Raw genomic sequence first — 20896 nt, forward strand, 5'->3', positions numbered from 1 at the left:
AATACCATTCAACAAGGATTATTAAAATCCAATATTCCCATAGTTTATAGGCTACAACATTATTTTCTTTTCTTTTTATTGCTTGGGTCAATTTGTTTGTTTGTATTAAGATCTTTTATCTTATTTGTATATCTAATATATAGTTTTTTAAAGCAAAAGCCCATAACTAAAGTTATAAAATTCCAATTTCGTGCAAAGAACAAAAAGTATTAGGTTTTTTTTTTCAATAGACTAATCCGATCATTTTTTGGCTTCTCTTCAAAAATAATTGCAATGTATAGGGGCCAATATTTTTTTCTTGCGCAGGACCCTTGAGGTGCCTCGCATCCTCAGAGACGGCGCTGTGTGCAGGAGAGGGAGAGAGCAACTTTTTTGGATGATTAGACGCCAGTGGCAACGGATTCCAGCATGTGTCTTGGAAAGTGATGAGTTGTCGACTAATGATCGGTGGTCTGACGGGTGGTTGCAGTTTGCGCCTTCTCCGTTTAACAAACAAAATGCTTTGTTCCATTATTCATTGTTCCAAACCCTAAACATATTGGTCTAAGACAAGATTGGAAGGTGGAGAATGAAATAGAAGAGAAATCTTCAAAATATTCAATTTACGTTTTGAATTCTTCAATACGGCCTGAAGTTTTTCTTTTTTTTTTTTACAAACATGTTCATCCGTTCATGGTGTTCATCACAACATGAGCGCCCCCACTCATGTTATGTCAAGCATAACCCCCCCCCCCCCCCTTCCGCCCTTTAAACTAATTTGAATCATTTATGTGACAAGTGCCGTCGTCCGTTCTCAAACATGAGCGTCATTCAAACTACTAGCGTATTTGAATGTACCCTCGTGTTTTTTAATGGACGATGATATCTACCATGTCGCAAATATGATGACGTTATAACAAGATAATCTATACTCTATTGTTCTATAATAATAAAAATCTGCAACGTTTTATCACTTGTTACTCTCACATTAATTATTACAATTTAAAACCAACTAAATCACTAAAAATATTCATTGTCATCTATTTGTTAATTGATAAGTATTAGATACTAATTTCAATGACAAAATCAACTAAATAAATACTTAAATTGTATTAATGTTAACTATATTCGGATTTTCTTAATTTATAAAACTTATTTTTAATAAAAGTTCCCTAAATAAATTGGTTGTGGCTCAATGGTGGAGCACTCACTTTACTAGTAAGATGTAGGGGGTTCAAACCTCACTATCACCAATTTATATGGGAGATATGAGGGATGACCATGGCTTGTCAGGGTTCGAGACCTGATCTCACCCGGTTTTACCGGCTCCTCGCTGTCATGCCATTTGGAGGGCGTGGGGGTCGGGTTTTATCCGGTGACTCCCTCAATAGGTGGACCGCTAGGGGCTCCGTCCGTCCGGACTAGTGGCCGGCTCGGGCTACCTTTAGCCAATATGGGCCGCGTACGGAGTACCCGGCGTTACTTAGTTGGTCGTTCAAAAAATAAAATATAAAAAAATAAAAGTTCCCTAAGTTATACCAATTAATATCACACAGGGTCAGCCCGTTAGCTTTGGTGACCAAGCTAAGGCTTTGGGCCCTCAAAATTAAAGGACACCCAATTTAAAAAAAAAATAAGTTTATGTATATATCAATTATATTTATTTGGTTAAACATATTGTTATTGTTGTTTAGCGGTTAGAATCCTATTTTGGTTCCCTATGTTCTCTTGTTCGTTTCCTGAATTGTACATTATTTTAAGTTTTTTTTTTTTTTTTGCAGTTTGTTTTTCTACAATTTGGTTTCTTTTAGCTTGTTCCATCGATTCATGAATTGTACATTTGTTTCCATGTTTTCTACAATTTGGTTTCTTTCATCCCAAAAGATTAATCAAAATCCAACTTTTTATAAAATTAAATAATAATACTTTCTAACTAGACATATACATGAAGATCAATTATATTTAATATGTGAAATATTGAATGTGAACTCTTTAACTGTTATCATTTTTTGGAAAGTTCTTTATGTCATATTTTCATTGATTTTTTATAGCTTAATTCCATCATTTTAATTCAAAGTTCTCAATGCACAACATTATAAACACCAATGCAAAATAAAAAAGGAAAAAGCCTCATATTTTTCACTACGCTTTGGGCCGACCCTGATATCACAGTCCTGGTACTTTCGTGTTTATGATGAGCAAGATAAACCAACATGTACAACAATAAATGTAGTATACAAATTTTTTTTACTAATTTATGATTAGTTACAGGAGTGTTTACTTTTTATCTTTGTAATTGTAATATAAAATGTACAACTTATTAATAGTTTATTAGTATTTTATTGTCTATTGTATCATTTTTTTGTTCATTTTCTGTTAAGTTTAATTAGCTATATGTTTTTTTTTTCTAAAACCCGTATGGTAGACTAACCAAAGCAACAACAAATATAGTAATTTATTAATGTATTATTTTTTTAAAGAAAAATTGTTATAAACATTACTATGTAACAACTGTCTCTTTTAACAATGTATGAAAGTATTTTTTTTTATTTTGCTTAATTATTAAATGTTATTTTTTTATTAATTACCCATATATTACATGGTCTTTAGCTAATCTTAAATATATAATGATCAATTTGACATGTTTACACCCATAGAAAATTCTTAGTTTCTTATTAAAACTTGCTTATGTTTGCATTATATGAGATTTTTTCATATTAGATGGAGTTTGTTGTCTTATTTTTATGTTTTTTTTTCCTTTTCTATTCGTTAGAAAAATAGAATATAACTATATCTTTGATGTTTAAGTTGGTTTTATAACGAGATTGAGATCTAATTTTGGGTCAACTGGTCCAAATAAATAACTTTTAACCACCTAAGATAATATACATGGATATTAATATTTATAGAAAAATAAGGCTTTACAAAAACACCTACTAGAAAATAGGATTATTCCTTGAAATGCGGTGAAAAAACATTGGGAGAATTGGGAGGTGGTGTTCCTCAGTTCCACTGTTCCCCTAGGGGCTGATCAATTCTCGGTTCCTACCTAGGTCCACTCCGTCCACTCTAGAAAAGAACAACCCGGTACATGATAAGCATGTAAATGTTAGTTAACGAATGAATATGAAACTAAAAATGGAAAACTTGAGACCTGACTAATATAAAGCGTAACCAGAGGAGCAAAAACCCGGGTTTGGACTTGAATCCAATAGGATCCAGTTAAAGCTAATTAAAACCGGTTTAGTTTAGAAACCGGTTTTCAAGTAGAAAAAGATCAGATCTGCTTCGGTTTAGGAACCGGTTTGGATCCAAAATGGGTTTTGAATTTTGATGTGCCTCATGTGACAACTCACAAAATAAAATTTCGGTCAAAGTCAAAGATACCATTAGCTGCAATCTATAGTCATTAATTGAAGTTAATCTTGTTTCTTTGTGGATCAGAAGGGAATTTAGTAACTTTTATCACACTTTGTTATTATTATTTTATTCTTGTACTTTTTAGTTGTTTGGACATTAGCGTAGCAACTCCAGATTCATATAAATCTTTTTTGGTATTGGTTGTTAATGAATTGGTCTGTGTCAAATAAAAATATGACAAAATAGTTGTCAGAAAAAAAAAAAATATATATATATATATATATATATATATATATATATATATATATTTGGTTATTTTCCAAAAAGTACAAATCTTTATTACATTTTATATACATATTCAGTTAACTTTAATTAAATTAACAAATTTTTTTATCCTAATGAAAATAAATTACTAAAAGTAAAACAAAAATCACCATAAGTATAGTTACATAAGTTACATACATAATATGTGTAGGGGTACGGTACTAAACCCGGTTTTAAGACCCTAAATTTATTATGTTTGGCTTATTTTATTATATGGACTAATACAATGTTATTGGGCTGAGGGGGTTTTGTGGAGGTAACCCTAACTGGGCTAGGCCCATTAGGGTACCATGATGGTGGCCATGAGACTCTCTATATAAGGAGGTCTTCACCTCCTTATCAAGGGATCATGCTCAATAAGAGCCACCACCACTTTTTTGTGTCTGTAAACAAGAAATCCTCAGGATATCTTAGCAGTCACCTCCACACCCCCAAAAACCATTGCAGGTCTCAGGCGCAGCTGGAGAAGAAGATCAAGACGTGGCTCGTTCATCTCGAAAATCCGTGGAAACATCGTCATGGATCAGGTCAGATTCATTTCGTGCTTCGACATTGGCGCCATCCGTGGGAGGGCAACGAACTACCCTTCGATCTTCATCTCGGCTGTCAGATCTCTCCCAGGAAAAACCCAGATCTGGAAGTTTACAGAAAAAGGCTTCAAGGCTTGTTCTATTAAAGCTCAAAAAGATCCATAGATCTAAAAAGAGGCTTCCAGATCTGTGCAAAAAGAAACAGCCTGATTCGAATGATCAGGTCTCCGGATCTGTGATGGTTTTAAATCTGCTCCGAGCTTCAGATCTATCTAGGTCTGATTTACAGATCTAGGTCTAGATTACAGACCTGGATTTTAGGTCTAAAGTTGCAGATCTGACTCTAAAATTGCAGATCCAGAAATTACCAGACTTCCGCCGTCATGTACGCGCGCCCGCGGATTCTCACTCCGCAACCGTGCACGTGCCGCCGCGGAAACCACCATGTGGGTTTTGCGCAAGAGACCTCCGCCATGCACGCGCACTCGCGAGTCACCACTCCATCACCGTGCATGCGCGCATCAGGCCTCGCGCCAAACTTCAAGGTTGGGAATCCTCATAATATCCCGTATAGCTACGCGCCAAACTTCAAGGTTGGGAATCCTCATAATATCCCGTATGGCTGCGCGCCAAACTTCAAGGTTGGGAATCCTCATAATGTCTCGTATGGCTACGCGCCAAACTTCAAGGTTGGGAATCCTCATAATGTCCCGTATGGCTACACGCCAAACTTCAAGGTTGGGAATCCTCATAATATCCCATATGGCTACGCGCCAAGCTTAAAGGATGGGAATCCTCATAATATCCCATATGGCTACGCGCCAAACTTAAAGGATGGGAATCCTCATACCACATGCTCACGCATCACATATGCTCACGCATCACATATGCTCACGCATATCACACATGCTTACGCATCACATGCTCACACATTTCACAGTCTACGCGCACGCGCATGCAACATCTGCGCGTGGCGCATAACACAAAACCAAAGTCTACGCGCACGCGCATGCAACATCTGTGCGTGGCGCGGGACATAAAGTAGCTCGTAAGCCGCCTCACGCGCAAGCTCCACTATTATTACAGCTCGTAAGCCGCCTCGCGCGCAAGCTTTATTACTCACAGCTCGTAAGCCGCCTCACGCGCCAGCTCAATTATTATTCTCAAAGCTCATAAGACGCCTCTCGCGCGCAAAGCTTTATTACTCTCACAGCTCGTAAGCCGCCTCACGCGCCAGCTCAATTATTATTCTCAAAGCTCATAAGACGCCTCTCGCGCGCAAGCTTTATTATTCTTAGCTCGTAAGTCGCCTCTTGCGCGCGGGCTTTATTATTCTTAGCTCGTAAGACGCCTCACGCGCAGGCTTTATTATGCTACAGCTCGTAAGACGCCCCTCGCGCGCAGGCTTTATTATTCTCAGCTCGTAAGTCGCCCCGCGCGCCAGCTTAATTATTATTCTCAAAGCTCATAAGACGCCTCTCACGCGCAGGCTTTACTATTCTCATAGCTCGTAAGGCGCCTCACGCGCAGGCTATATCATTCTCAGCTCGTAAGACGCCTCTCGCGCGCAGGCTTTATTATTATTAGCTCGTAAGTCGCCTCTCGCGCGCAGGCATTATTATTCTCAGCTCGTAAGACGCCTCTCGCGCGCAAGCTTTTATTATTCATACAGCTCATAAGACGCCTCGCGCGCAAGCTGTTATTATTCTCAAAGCTCATAAGACGCCTCTCGCGCGCAGGCTTTATTATTCTTAGCTTGTAAGACGCCTCACGCGCAGGCTTTTATATTCTCAAAGCTCATAAGACGCCTCACGCGCAGGCTTTTATTATTCATACAGCTCATAAGACGCCTCGCGCGCAAGCTGTTATTATTCTCAAAGCTCATAAGACGCCCCTCGCGCGCAGGCTTTATTATTCTTAGCTCGTAAGACGCCTCTCGCGCGCAGGCTTTGTTATTCTTAGCTCGTAAGACGCCTCACGCGCAGGCTTTTATATTCTCAAAGCTCATAAGACGCCTCTCGCGCGCAGGCTTTATTATTCTTAGCTCGTAAGACGCCTCACGCGCAGGCTTTTATATTCTCAAAGCTCATAAGACGCCTCCCGCGAGGCTTTATTATTCTCAGCTCGTAAGACGCCTCACGCGCAGGCTTTATTATTATAGCTCATAAGTTTTCTCGCGCGCAGGCTTTTATTATTCTCAAAGCTCATAAGACGCCTCTCGCGCGCAGGCTTTATTATTATTATAGCTCATAAGCCGCAACTCGCGCAAGCTCCATTATTCTTACAGCCAGTGAGTCGCCTCACGCGCAGGCTTTATTATTATTATAGCTCGTAAGCCGCAACTCGCGCAAGCTTCATTATTATTCTCATAGCTCGTAAGTCGCCTCACGCGCAAGCTTCATTATTATTATAGCTCGTAAGCCGCAACTCGCGCAGGCTCTATTATTATAGCTCGTAAGCCGCCTCACGCGCAAGCTTCATTATTTTTACAGCTCGTCACCATCATGAAGAAAACCTCCCAAAACTCAAAGACAATAAAGACAAAGCTAAAGAACAGGGAAAAAACCGCCTCATAGCCTAACACACCTCATAAAGTCCAGCGCTCCACCTAGACGCTTGCGCGTCCAGGAGCAACACTGGACTTGGGGGGGCTTGTAGGGGTATGGTACTAAACCCGGTTTTAGGACCCTAAATTTATTATGTTTGGCTTATTTTATTATATGGACTAATACAATGTTATTGGGCTGAGGGGGTTTTGTGGAGGTAACCCTAACTGGGCTAGGCCCATTAGGGTACCATGATGGTGGCCATGAGACTCTCTATATAAGGAGGTCTTCACCTCCTTATCAAGGGGTCATGCTCAATAAGAGCCACCACCACTTTTTTGTGTCTGTAAACAAGAAATCCTCAGGATATCTTAGCAGTCACCTCCACACCCCCAAAAACCATTGCAGGTCTCAGACGCAGCTGGAGAAGAAGATCAAGACGTGGTTCGTTCATCTCGAAAATCCGTGGAAACATCGTCATGGATCAGGTCAGATTCATTTCGTGCTTCGACAATATGTAAACACACACATATATACAAAACAAATATGTACAAAGCAGATAAAAACATATTACTACCTAAAAACTACATCTTTATTATCAGATTGTACCTTATGCAATAGCAACAATACCATGAGAATCTTGAACCACAGCTTCCTATTTCATCCTCTCCTTTGTAACACAACAATTATTAAACATATATACACAAATCTTGTAGGAGCACTTGTATCATCTCCTCCTTTGCAACTACATCCTAAACTGTACCAACGAACAGCGAAATGACGCTTTTGCCCTCCTATTCGATCGCCAGACCAGTAGAGTTTTCATCAGCTTTGCCTGAAAAAAGAAACCTAGTATCTTGCTAAAAACCCGAGCTTTTCACAATGCACGCATGCCTAAAACGCCATATCATTCCCAACCCATCAAATTTCTCCAAACTGCTTCCTCAATCCTGCTCCGTGGCACGGAGGATCCGTCCTCTTCGTCAAGCAAAACTCGATAAACTTCCCATTCCCGACCCCCGATCATATGCCTACTAATTTCCGCCTGCAAATATCATACCAAAAAGTTACTCAAAACACCGAAAATAACTGATCCCTAGCTGAAAAGGTTCATTTTTAAACTTTGAATTTTAAGTAATTTACGAGAATTAAAAAATAGTGTAACGCGTATATTTAGCCCAAACGTATAATAATCAACTCATCATGAATTAACGAAATGATTTAAGTACCAATTCGTCATTTTGGGCCAGTTCTTTTTCAGCCCAAAAATTTACAACCCAAACGGTAAAACTCAAAAATCGAATCCGAACCGGACCCAAGCCAAACCAAACGGTTTTCAAAAATACAAAAAGTTTGAGCCCAAAACCAACCCATGTACACCCTACAAAAAACCACATAAACACCTACACCTAATATTAACAAAGGGCAAAAAAGAAATACCGAGAAAATGTCGGTATTGAGCATCTTGAGTGCAAGGGTAATATCGTAAAACACAAGGGGCCGACCCTTTCCACATAACTCAACCGGGTTAGCAACAAGTAACTCGGTATCGGGACCGCGGTTCACCAAAGCTACTCTAAGAGGCCGATATAGTTCCATTCGGATTCGTGATATTAATGCATTTTGTTTGCTCCGGTCAACTATTTTCTTCCCATCTGCTTGTACTATAAACAAGTCGATTTCACAATCCATTTTTCCCTTTAATGTAAACCGCCCATACGAAATCTGTTACACAAAGATTACAAATTTAGTTATTTACTACAACGCCCTTGGGCATATCTAGATTAATATTAATTATACCTGGATGTTGTAATCCTTCAGAGTTCTCATTATATCATATAATAAACCTTTATGATCACGGCAAACGATTTGGACGAGTGTGTGAACCGGACTGAGTGAGTTATCAAACATCACAGAAACATGGTTGGATTGACCCGACCCGTTTTGACCCGGGTTAAGCATCTCCAAGTTGAATGTATGTTCTGTGATTTCAGGAGGGATAATAAATGGTGGGCCCAGAGAACACGCAGTGATATCGGGGGACACCTTTTCTATATCACAACTCACCATCGAGTCCCCAACAACGGTTTTTAAATGATGATATGTATCATCCTTCCTCGCTTTCGTATGTAAAAGTTCCCTGATAACAGAAGCATTAGCAAGGGTATTTTAGTCATTTTACTTTAGACCTCTCGTGTGTCGTGAAAATTGAAATACTTTATGTTGTAACACGTTAACCGGATTGAAAAGATCCACTTATTTAGCATTGACTAAAGAGTACTCACATGGTTGACCAATTAAAAAAGTTGACTTTCTTAAACTATACACCACATCAATTAAAACATTTTAACTTTCATCAGACAAAAAAGATATTTTTTTAAATGTTTTATACAGTATTTAACTTCTCTCATAGACAATGTAAAATTGTAGAATCTTGTTGGTATCTGAAATCGAAAAATAGAATTTTGATCTTTAAAGTCAAAGTTTGCCTCGTTTCTTTAAAAACCAGTCTTTAAATCTTCCAGAGCGCAAACCTGACAATGAGAAATATATTTTCCCACATGCAAATAAAAAACGCATTTCTTTTTCATTTTATAAAAAGAAAGCACGTCCGGTGAGATGCAGACATTTATAATTTTATTACGATTTGTGAAATTTTACCATTCAGTAAAACCAACAATTTTGACCTGTTTACTTTGAAAAGCCGGTATAAACAAGAAAAAAATTAGTTTTAAAGAAATTAGGCTATTACTGAACTAATATTATTTTCTTAATAAAGGGAAAAAAAATACTAAAAACTATTAAACCTGGCATCGGTGATGAAAAACAGGTCCATCACCATCCCATCAGGGGTGGTCGATACTTTCACTCGTTGAATAATCAACTCGAGCTCACAAAGAACATGTATCACATCTGTCAAACATGAATCATAAGTCACAGAAACAAACACAAAACTATAACTATAGAATCATGTAAATATCACATACCATGTAACAGGCCTTGGTGATCGTGTCCACAAAACTTAAGAAGAAACACCTCTGGAGGCTTCGGTGGCTGCAATTCAGTTGGTAAATATATGAGTGTGTTTGCAGAAGAACAAGAAGGACAAGCCTCTAATAACCTCTTCTTCAACAAACTCCATTGCGTGCTCGGTTTTCCAACCACCCAAAACACCAAATAACACCATTTTCCATCCGTTGATATATCTGTAAGCACACATTTAACGAATCATTAATGCTAAGAACTGTACATTACATATGATTCAACTATTCAAGAACTTATGTTTTGACTTTTTAAGTTTTAACCATATGTATTGTGATCATCACTCATCGACATGAAAGTATCAATGGATGAGATTCAAAGAATAATTCTATATTTTAATAATAACTAACAGAAATATGCTACAGAAAATATAAAAAATGGAATCAAAATGTATTAATTTAGGACTAAAACAGGATCTAGGAACAATAATTGCTGGTTATCAACCTATCATCAGTGTTGCAAAAATCACGATTAGGTGTCGGTTAATCGGGCCCTAAAACTGGTACCAGTTAACATTGTTCAAAACCTTGGAAGTATTTGAATAATTATATATAAAACAAATTTGTATATATATATATTACTTTGATAAATTACATAAAAAAAATCCCAATTATTAATGGTAAAATGAAACATTTAAATATGATTCAACTATTTAAGAACTTTTAGTCTATAATCAAATGATCATCAGTCATCACACATCAGCATGAAAGAATCTGTGGATGAGATTCTTGGAATCAAAAAAATTCAAGAAACAATAATGTATTTTAACAATAATTAACAATAATATGCTACAGAATATATATAAAAAAAATTTTTTTTTTTGAACGGCCAACTAAGTAACGCCGGGTACCCCGTACGCGGCCCCCATTGGCTAAAGGTAGCCCGAGCCGGCCACTAGTCCGGACGGACGGAGCCCCTAGCGATCCACCTGTTGAGGGATTCACCGGATAAAACCCGACCCCCACGCCCGCCAAACGGCACGACAGCGAGGAGCCGGTAAAACCGGGTGAGATCAGGACTCGAACCCTGGCAAGCCAGGGTCATCCCTCATATCTCTCATATAAGTTGGTGGTAGTGAGGTTTGATCCCCCTACCTCTCACTTAGAAACAGATTATTCTAAATATCCAGGTCAAAAACAAGATCTAGTAACAATAATTGGTAGTAATTAGTCACTCATCAACTTATCATTAACAAAAAATAAACTTCATCAACCCTATTCTTCAAGATCAGTAACACCAAACTCAAACTATAAACTTCAAAAATTAGTAATTAAAATAATAATAATAATAATAATAATAATAATAATAATAATAATAATAATAAAATAACAAACTTACTTTACTTTCAAATTCAAAACATCACATTAAATTAAAAAAAAATAACTAGAACTAAAATAAAAAAAATTAAAAAAATACATAATAAAAAAAAACATAAATAAGAAACATCGTTATATTTTTTTTTTTCAAAAAAACCCTAAAAATCCAATCTTTTTTTCATCTAAAATCGCTTCTATATATTAATAACAATAATCAACAAGAATATACTGACAGGGGTTGGCCTTATTTGAGAGGTTTTTCCGGATCGAAAGACGAGTGTATTCTGATGCTGTGAATTAGCTGGTAGCTCATTTAGAGGACGTTAAAAACAAGAATATGCTGAAGAAAATAAATATATAAAAAAAACAGAATATTCCAGGTCAAAAACAAGATCTAGTAACAATAATTGCTAGTTATTAATCACTCATCAACTAATTTTCAAGATCAGCAGCAGTATATTAAATGACACAAATGTATGAACAGTAATTAATTCTGAAATTAATATAATAATAATAATAATACCGCCGCGAACGATGCTTAAGCCGAAGAAGAGGATGATGCGGCAGAGATCACAGCCAAGTCCGGTTTTGTCGGGACAGTTGATAGTAATGACGGTAGCTTGGTCTTGTTTATCGGGTGGTTTGATAATAACCACGTCTTCGTGTAGAATACCCATGGGTTTGGTTTGGTTTGGTTATTCTGAGAAACTGGTGTGGATTATTATGTATGTATATGTATGTGTTTTGTTGTGATTGTGATTGTGATAACTCAACTAATGTTGGTGAGAGAGAGTTGGGGTTAAATGTATGTATAGTTAGATATGTTTGTATGTATCGGCGCCAGAAAGAAGAGGGTTGAATATTCGTTGTCGGGGGCTTTTGACTCCGAGTCAACACCTGCCTACCTAACCACCTTCCTTACGAGACTTTATTACGGAGTATTACCTTTATACAATGTTTTCATATCCGGGACTTATATACTTCCGGGTGACGTTATAAACAATATATCTATAATATATATAAACAAAATCATACAAATCTTGCTTGTCATTATGTGATCGCTCTTTTTTTTAATCACCAAATTTGCTTGATTTTTAAATGAAGACTTCTCATGTATTTGACCCGAATTCATGGGTATGGGTCTCACCAAACTCAGATAGCCATTAAACGAGTTATAAGATCTCTAATTAAATCAAAAATTAATCTCACCAAATATTTGATATGAAAATCCTATAAAATATGGATATATTAAAAATTAACATCTGATTCTTTTAAAAAGATATTATTCATATTTAAAAAACTTTATAAAAAAATTAAGCGGTTCATTGATCTCATTTATTTGTGAAACTTATTCATTATTAAATTCTAAGTATATTATTAACTTTCTTACAATAAATAAAATTAAAATTCAAAAAAATATATATAAATGTTAGAAACGAATAATATAAAACAACCCTGTAATACAAGGGATAAAAGTTATTCTTAATTATATATAAACGAAACCTCCCTACTTCATCTCAAGATACCAGATTGATTTAGTTGTAAATGAAGGCTTCTCATGTATTTGACCCGAATTCTGTAGGTATGGTTCTCACCAAACTCATATAGCCCTTAAGCGAGTTATAAGATCTCTCATTACATCAAAAATTAATATCACCAAATATTTGATAAGAAATTCTATAAAATAGGGATATACTAAAACTCAATATTTGGCCTCTTTTAATATATATGATTTATAATTAAGAAACATTATAGTAAAAAAAATAAGCGGGTCATGAGTCTCACCAAACTCAAATATCTTTTAAACTGGGTTATAACATCTCATTTATTAAGCTTTCATCTCGGAAAGTGGCTAGGGTCGAATCCCAACTCGCTTTTCATTTTTGATTTAATGAAAAACAAGGGTTCGCCGGTTCAACCGTAAGTTCACTGATTCATGTATTATCGCAAAACGTCAAACTCAACCGAGTTGGAAAACAGGTTATATAGTGTGAACTGGACCAGAATACCTAGCAAGTATCCGATAGTTCGGTCTGGGTTCCGACACACAAGTTTTATATATAGAAAAACCTAATTTCAGTATTGTTTCAATTAAGTCATGTGTGAAATTTTGTGTCCGAAGTAGGTCATTAAACCTTCAAATCGAGCCATCATCGGGAAATTTTTTGTGCCAGGAATGGAATAGAGAAGAATACGTGAGGGTTGGGATTTCCAATATATGTAATTATATTACATATATATATATATATATATATAAAAAGCATATTCATTATATTATAAAAGTATAAAATACCTAAATTCACGTTAACAGTCCACGTCAGTATAGAAAAAACGCAAAAAATGTTTTCCTAATTGAAACCAAAAAAACATGTTAAAACCTATAATTTAAACAAATAATAAAATATGAGTGACTTAATTTGAACATTTTTTAAACTTGAGTAACTTAATTAAAACATTTTTAAAATTTGGTTACTTTTTTTACAAAGTCACCGTATATTAAACATGTATGCTTTGTTTCTAAGAATATTCATGTTTTTCTAAGAGTATTCATGTTAAAAATTAAATAAACTTTTTTTATTTTTTTAGAACGGCGACTTTCCTTTTATGTTTAGGCCACCGCACTCCCCATTTGGAGAGTCCCGTTGCCCCATTCTGACTAGATTATGTTGTCTTAAACGGACCTATGTTGGCTTCAGAGTTTTTCTTGGGTGTTCTATCGGAAAACCATACCACTGACTGCCACTCGACAGTCGTGGTGCCGCCACAAGAGAAAAACTCTCTGGCGTAACACACAGTGGGACGAAAACTCGGGTGGGCTCGGGATCCGAATTAAAAACCTCGCAAGGTGTAACATCACGGAAATTTCGGGCCAAAAATGTCAACTTCCAAAGTTAAGGGACTAATTCTGCCAAATCCAAACTCTAAGGTTTAAAAATGAAAAATCTGATTTCTTGTCCTATCGCGGTACACGACGGGACAAAAGACAAGCCCATCGCGTACCGCGATGGGGCTTGGTCAATATTTCTAGAAGAAGTCAACGGCGTACGCGATCGCCGTTGAGCCTACGTCATCGCGGTAACACGCCTGACACCTTTTCACCACGTGTCCACACGTGGCACAACGGTCGCCACGTGTCCCGACACGTGGCCACAACGCCTGCCACGTGGCGACACCTGGCAGACCTACTGTCTGCGTCATCAGACCTCGTCGCGGTACGCGACGGGTCCTCAGGGCCTGGGCGCGGTACGCGATGGGACACCAGATTTGCCTATAAATTGCAAGGTCCGGGTCTTCATAACTAACACCCAAAATCAGTTTACAATCCTCTCTCTAACATCTCTCTAAACCTCGAAATTCGTGCCATCGTGACCACTCGAAAACCGTGCCCCGATTCCTCGATAAACGTGCCAGACCTCGATATTCGTACCACTCCCCGATGACGTTACGAGCAAGAAGGTGGTGTCGTTTTACAACCCGACGATCACCTCGAAGTGTGTGCCGAAAAGATTGGGTGTCTCGATTTGCATGCCGAAGTGAAGTGGCGGTCAAGGCAAGTGTTGAAAAGGCTAAGCGGCGTAGAAGTGCTGCTCGAGTATCTAGGGAATTTTAAGCCAAGGAAACGTAAGGTTTACTACCCGACTAAAATAATAATAAAATATTATAAAGGCTTAATGCCCTAAGTTGGAGTTATACTCTGATGCCTATGAAAAAGAAATTATACAACAAAGAAAAGAAAAGAAAGAAATATAAAAGTGTAGGTATATATATGTGTGTGTGTGATTATATATATATATATATATATATATATATAATTCTTTGTTGTGAATATTATTTAAGTAATAAGGGTATTCTTAAATAATAAAAGAAAAAGAATACGTTTCTTAGAGAAGAAACGTCGGGTTTTTATAATAAACTAAAGGTTTATAAATATTGCTTTTAAAACTAAAGGTTTTAAAGTAACAATGAACTAAGGTTCATCGAGATAATAAGACTAAAGGTCTTAAGCCGGATTGTATATCCGACTAATAAAAGTTATACTCGTACTATAGGTGCGAGATAGCAAGAAAGATTACGCAAGGACGGTGTTGGAAACCGATCCCGATCAAAGGTGAATACGTCCCACTTTTACAAACTTGTTTTCAAATAAATAAACATGTTATGTGTAAAACTTTACATGAGACTAAGTGTCTCTAAAAACATTATTAATAAGAGTAAAACCCTAGCCCTCAGGCTGTAGTATACGTTTATCTGAATCCTTACATATGTGGTAAAATGCGGTGGGCACATTGCACCACGCCTGGTCACGACCTCCAGCCACGATGGGCCGAACCAAAGTATGTTCGAGTGAGAATGACCTTTTGTATATTTATGGTACCTAAGTACGTCGGGACGCTGCGGTGTCTTGCTGGGGTGACCTAGGTAGAGACTCGAGTTTATAATGATATTGTTTTAACTTTGTTATTCCTAAGCCAAGATGGGCCGAGGCATGCGTAACCCTCGAGGGGTAACAAAGTAAAAGAAAATGTTTTTGCGTCGGCATATTTACCAGCATTCGTTGCTGACGTATTTTTATAACATTTTGCAGGTAACCAAGATTAGAGCTAAAGGACGAAGGCTCAAGAATCCGATGGCTCGGATAATTTTTGTTAAATGTTAATATAACTAAATGGTGGTTTTGTAAACTTAAAACAAGTAAACACAAATGGAACTTGTTTCCATCTTTTGTAATGTAAATATTTTTCAACTTTAATCCTTATAATTTATAAAGTCTTCCGCTAATAATCGTAACTGATTTATTTACAAATATGGTACCAACTATCGAGTCACACGCCTAGGCCCAAGTTGTGGGTGTGACACAAGGCCTAGTTCAAATATTTCATTATCAATATCCACCTGAAGTGATACAAATGGGGATCGAACTTGGGTCTTCACAAGTGCCAATATCCGCTCGTGCATGCTCTCCCGCAAGAATAGAATGTTCTTCTGGATAATGACAGCCCAACCAATCGTCTTTCTACCTCTTCGGCAATAAATACCATACTTGGACCAACAGTTTAGGCATTACTTATTCTCATGTTGGAGGGTAGTTACAACCCCACCCCCTCTCCTCCCCTACTATAGTAACAAGACTCACAGTGTTCAAGTTTTGCAAGTTGCAATCAGATAAAATTAATGAAGATTAGATTGAACCCCAACCCAGTCAAGACTGTGCCTTAATCCTCGGATTAAGTCTGTGTTTCTTCACATATATTTTAAATGGTTAATATTTTGGTTAACTAACTCCTATTTATTATACTTGTTTAACCTCTCCACAACACATAGTTTAATGAGACGGAATATAAATAACATCTAATAACTCCATCTTAAATATAAATAATAACAATTATAAAAATTTGTAAATGAAAGTGTTTTAACGGGTTAACTCGTTTATTAAGCAAGTCATGTACGGATAAACTCTAATAAGTAAGTTAGATTAGTCAACCCAAAACATGCCTATTTTTTTATTATTTGACTCAAATTACTAGTGGTAAGCAATAACCGAATCGTTAACCGAAACCGAACCGAAAACCGACGGAACTGAACCGAAGGAACTGAAAACCGAAATAACCGAAATTAACCGAACCGCACTTAACTCTTCATTTTTATCATATTTTCCAACATTTTTTTTCATCTATTTCATGTATTATACGTATTAATAATTTAGTACGATCATTTTCATATATTTATATCTCAATTTTATATACTAATATCTCAATTCCATATATTATACATTCATTTAATGTAGTTATACCTTCATTCCATGTATTTAAGCATTCATTTCATGGATTTTTAAGCAAATTTTAGCTCATGTTTGATATTGATTACTAACCGAAAATAAACAATAACCGATCTATTCGATTTGGTTAATACTAATAACCGAACCACCCCACCCCCCCCCCCCCTATGAATTACCTTCCATTTGGGGCAGATTGTCATACTTGGGTATTGTAAATGTATGGTGGTAAGACACGAAAGCATGACAACTTTGTGTTTGCAAATCTACACCACACAAAAGCCTCCTCATCGTACGATCCATGGTGCGGAGAAGTAGGAACATGCTGGCTGCTGAAGATCACATTCTCACGAGTAACTGATTGTTATCATATCGCGATACGAACTTTACAGCCAATCATCACGTGCTTTTATTTCTGGATGCTACCACTGACTTTCCGCTCTTGTTTGTGGAATACTTGGAATCTCCAATAAAGTTTGGTTAAAACTTAAAACAACAATTAAGTTAATTGACAACAAAATTATTTAATGAGACAAATAAAAAAACATTTTTCACTCTTTTGGATGCTACTTTTATTTAACAACAATTTCTACCCTGGGCTTGGTGAGTAATATTTTTATTAGGTCAGACTGTTTTAAAAGTTGTTTATATAAGCAATGCCAAACAAATAGTAGGGTAGAATGTGTGTCTTGAAAACTAATACATATTTATTTGTTTTGCTTGTGATATTGTTGATTTCTTTGTTTATGAGTATGTAGAGCTACTTAGCCGAGTTCAATAGGTCACGCATAATAATGTTATGACTTTAAGGTTAATCAATATAGTTTATGAAAAAATTGGTTTTACGATCCAAAATGGCTAGCGATGCAGCTTGTTGCCCATTTGCCATAAATCCTTGATCAATTACAATTTTCAATTTACATTATCCAAATATCCAATAAACCTTAATTAATTATTCAAATATCAATTGTGCACAAACAATTCCGGTTAATAATTTTGTATAATAATTGAACAAGTAGAAGTCGAACCGTGAAAGAGGGACTGAGTGAACACCGTCCGTCAGCTACTTGGCTGCAGGCGTGGAGGTCCGGTGACCGGAGGAACAATGAACAATGGTTTTATTTGGTTTGGCTTTATACTTTGGTTGAGTTTTAATCGGTTTTACCTTTTAATTTGGTTGGACTTTAAACAAATAAGGGTAACATTATATTTTTTAATGGTAGCGAATTACGAAAATAATATATATATATATATATATATATATACACTTTTGCACTACCGGCGAAAATTTGAGGGGTAGCGGAGGCCACCCCAAGATATGTGAATCCTTAGTTGCATAACTACACCCCAGGGGCGTGTTTGAATGAAAAAGCTGCTCACTGATAATGGATCGACCTGAATGGATAACACATATTTAGCCTTAGAGGTGCACAAAAAATCCGAACCCAGAACCGAACCAAAAAAAACCTGGAACCGGTTTATTTAAACCCGGGTTTTAATACATGAACCCGTACCCGACACTACCCTGCGATTTAGTACCAAAACCCGTACCCGAACCGGACCCGATTTGTACCCGGTAATATCTGAAAACCCGAACCGGTTCTATACTCGGAACCAGGTTTTTTCAATACCCGAAACCGGGTTTTTCAAATACCCGATCTATACCCGAAATTACTCAAAAAATAACAGGAAAATACCCGAAAAATACCCCTAAAAATTGCAAGCCCCTAAAAAATTCCAATCTATACCCGCAAAAAACCCGGAAAAACCCAAAAATATGGTTTACAAATTGGGTATTCAAATACCCGGGTTTAGAATATCCGGTTCTATACCCAACCCGAACCTGATACATAGGGTATGGATTTTAGAGGCAATACCCAGACCCGAACCCAACCTGTGTATTGCTAATACCCGATTTTCCAATACCCGATCATACTCGAACCCAGTTCCATACCCGAACCCGGGTTTTTCTAATACCTGATTTGTGCACCTTTATTTAGCCTTGTCACAAATAGAAGAGTTTTGTTCATTGTAATTAGGGATTAGCTCGGTACCAGTACCAATACCAAAATATTCGGCTTCGTACTTGTACGGTACCGGTATTGAACGTAAAATTCGAGAAATACCGGTACCGTACCGATCCCGAAACTCAATACTATGATATTGATTCGGCACTGACGATACTAAATCGGTACTGATTTCAGTACCAGTACCGTATTTGTTCATCCCTAATTGTAATTATTGACTAACGTGAGTGTAAATACGTGTGATTTTTTTGGGGGATAGTGATCAAATTGGTCCTTTTTACCAACAATATTTCTTGACTAACCCATTTAAACCAAAAATACTTAAAATGGTCACTTTCTAAACTGTCGGATCCAACATATTAGAGCTGACATCCGACAAATCTATTTAACACTTGTCACACCCCCAATCTAGGCCTAGGAGTGTGAACCATAGTTGGTACCATATTTGTAAATAATCAGAGTTACGGTTTTAAGCGGAAGACTTTATAAAAACAAAGGATCGATATTATAAATATTTACAACACAAGAGACGAGATGAAAATCTCGTTTGGTTTTACTTGTTTATAAGTTTACAAAAACCACCAAGTTTTAATATTTACATAAAAGTTATACGAGCCATCGGATACTTGAGCTTCTTCGTCCTTCAAGCTCTGCTCATGATTACCTGCAAAATGTAAATAAAATACGTCAACAACGAATGCTGGTGAATATGCGGACGCTTAAAATATTTTCTTTACTTAATTACCCCTCGAGACCACGTAAGTCTCGGCCCATCTTGGCTTAGGAATAATTAAGATAAACAATCATCATAAACTCGAGTCTCTGCACTAGGTCACCTCAGCGAAACACCGCAGCGTTTATGACATAACTTAGGTACTACAAATATACACATGGCCATTCCCCACTCGGACGTAACTTAGGTCCGGCCCATCGTGGCCGGAGGTCGTGACCAAGCGTGGTGCGATGTGCCCACCGCGTTCCACATATGAAAGGATCCAGACAAACGTATACCATAGCCTGAGGGCTGGCTTATACTCTTATTTATAATGTTTTTAGAGACACGCAGCCTCATGTAAAGTTTTACACACAACACATTTGTTTGTTTGAAATCAAGTTTATAAAAGAGGGGCGTATTCACCTTTTCAATGGGATCGGTTTCCAACACCGTCCGTTAATCTTCCTTCGGTATCTCACACCTATAGTACGAGTATAACATTCATTAGTCGGATACACACTACTAGAAAAAAGTCCTTCAATGACACGCATTGCGTGTCACTAAAGGACCCTTATGACACCCAAATGTGTGTCATTGAAGCCCTGTCATAAATTGGGTATGACACGTTTCCTGCATGTCATATTTAATGACACGCTTTAATGACACCCACTTATGACACACATTTTTGACATTCATTTATGACGCGCTTTCAATACTGGTGTTTATGACAGCAATTAACGACACACATGTATGCATGTCATCTTTTAACTTTTAATTTTTAATTTTTTTTGTTTTGCATAATTAATAATATTTAAATTAATAACTTAAAATATAGCAGCAAAACTATACATTCCATTTTCAAAATAAGCATCCTAAATCAAAAGATTACATATAATCCCAAAGTTAACAAAAATATCAATTAATATTTAGTATAATATATATCACTAACGAAATATAAATTGTGTCGTATACACCGACCAACTTCTCGAACTGCATCGAAATCTGCCTTTGTGTATTCGTGTTTGCCTCCCCCAACCTAAGTTGAAAATTAAACCAAAAATACGTTAGATCAAAGTCATGATCGAACACCCCTTTGAGTGAAGATAACCATTACAAATAACCCACTGTTAATATTGAGTATTTAGAAATACCTAAGAATTTAATAGACACTTGCAGCAAATACTAAAAATGACTTCATCTAATAACAACAGCAGCACCGCCTTTGCTCGCACCTGGAAGTATCTCTTTGGGGTGTGAATATGGACAAAATCTAGATCCAACAGA

The 20896-nt window shown here is 36.8% G+C and overlaps 1 protein-coding gene across 1 annotated transcript; it reads right to left on the minus strand.

Moving 5' to 3' along the window:
• Positions 1-7476: 7476 nt before the first annotated feature.
• Positions 7477-11815, minus strand: LOC143607351 (ACT domain-containing protein ACR10-like). The gene is made up of 6 exons (XM_077082831.1): positions 11621-11815; positions 9727-9945; positions 9547-9652; positions 8540-8879; positions 8180-8464; positions 7477-7784 (listed from the first exon to the last, which is right to left on the minus strand). Exons 1-6 carry the CDS (start codon positions 11772-11774, stop codon positions 7647-7649), a joined length of 1242 nt encoding a protein of 413 aa, XP_076938946.1. The 5' UTR covers positions 11775-11815; the 3' UTR covers positions 7477-7646.
• Between the last annotated feature and the right edge of the window lie 9081 nt (positions 11816-20896).

This window comes from Bidens hawaiensis, unplaced genomic scaffold (assembly GCF_021521415.1).
Source record: "Bidens hawaiensis isolate Kalapana, Puna unplaced genomic scaffold, B.hawaiensis_p1.1 tig00002123_1, whole genome shotgun sequence".
In the NCBI taxonomy this organism is placed as follows: Eukaryota; Viridiplantae; Streptophyta; class Magnoliopsida; order Asterales; family Asteraceae; genus Bidens; species Bidens hawaiensis.

What these genes read in the sequence shown, in the direction of transcription:
- LOC143607351 (XM_077082831.1), bottom strand. Translation starts at nt 11,774, where the DNA reads ATGGGTATTCTACACGAAGACGTGGTTATTATCAAACCACCCGATAAA. An exon ending in CTTAAGCATCGTTCGCGGCG is followed by an intron (nt 9,946 to 11,620) that starts GTATTATTATTA and finishes GTGTGCTTACAG; the next exon opens with ATATATCAACGGATGGAAAA. An exon ending in TCAATACCGACATTTTCTCG is followed by an intron (nt 7,785 to 8,179) that starts GTATTTCTTTTT and finishes TGATATTTGCAG; the next exon opens with GCGGAAATTAGTAGGCATAT.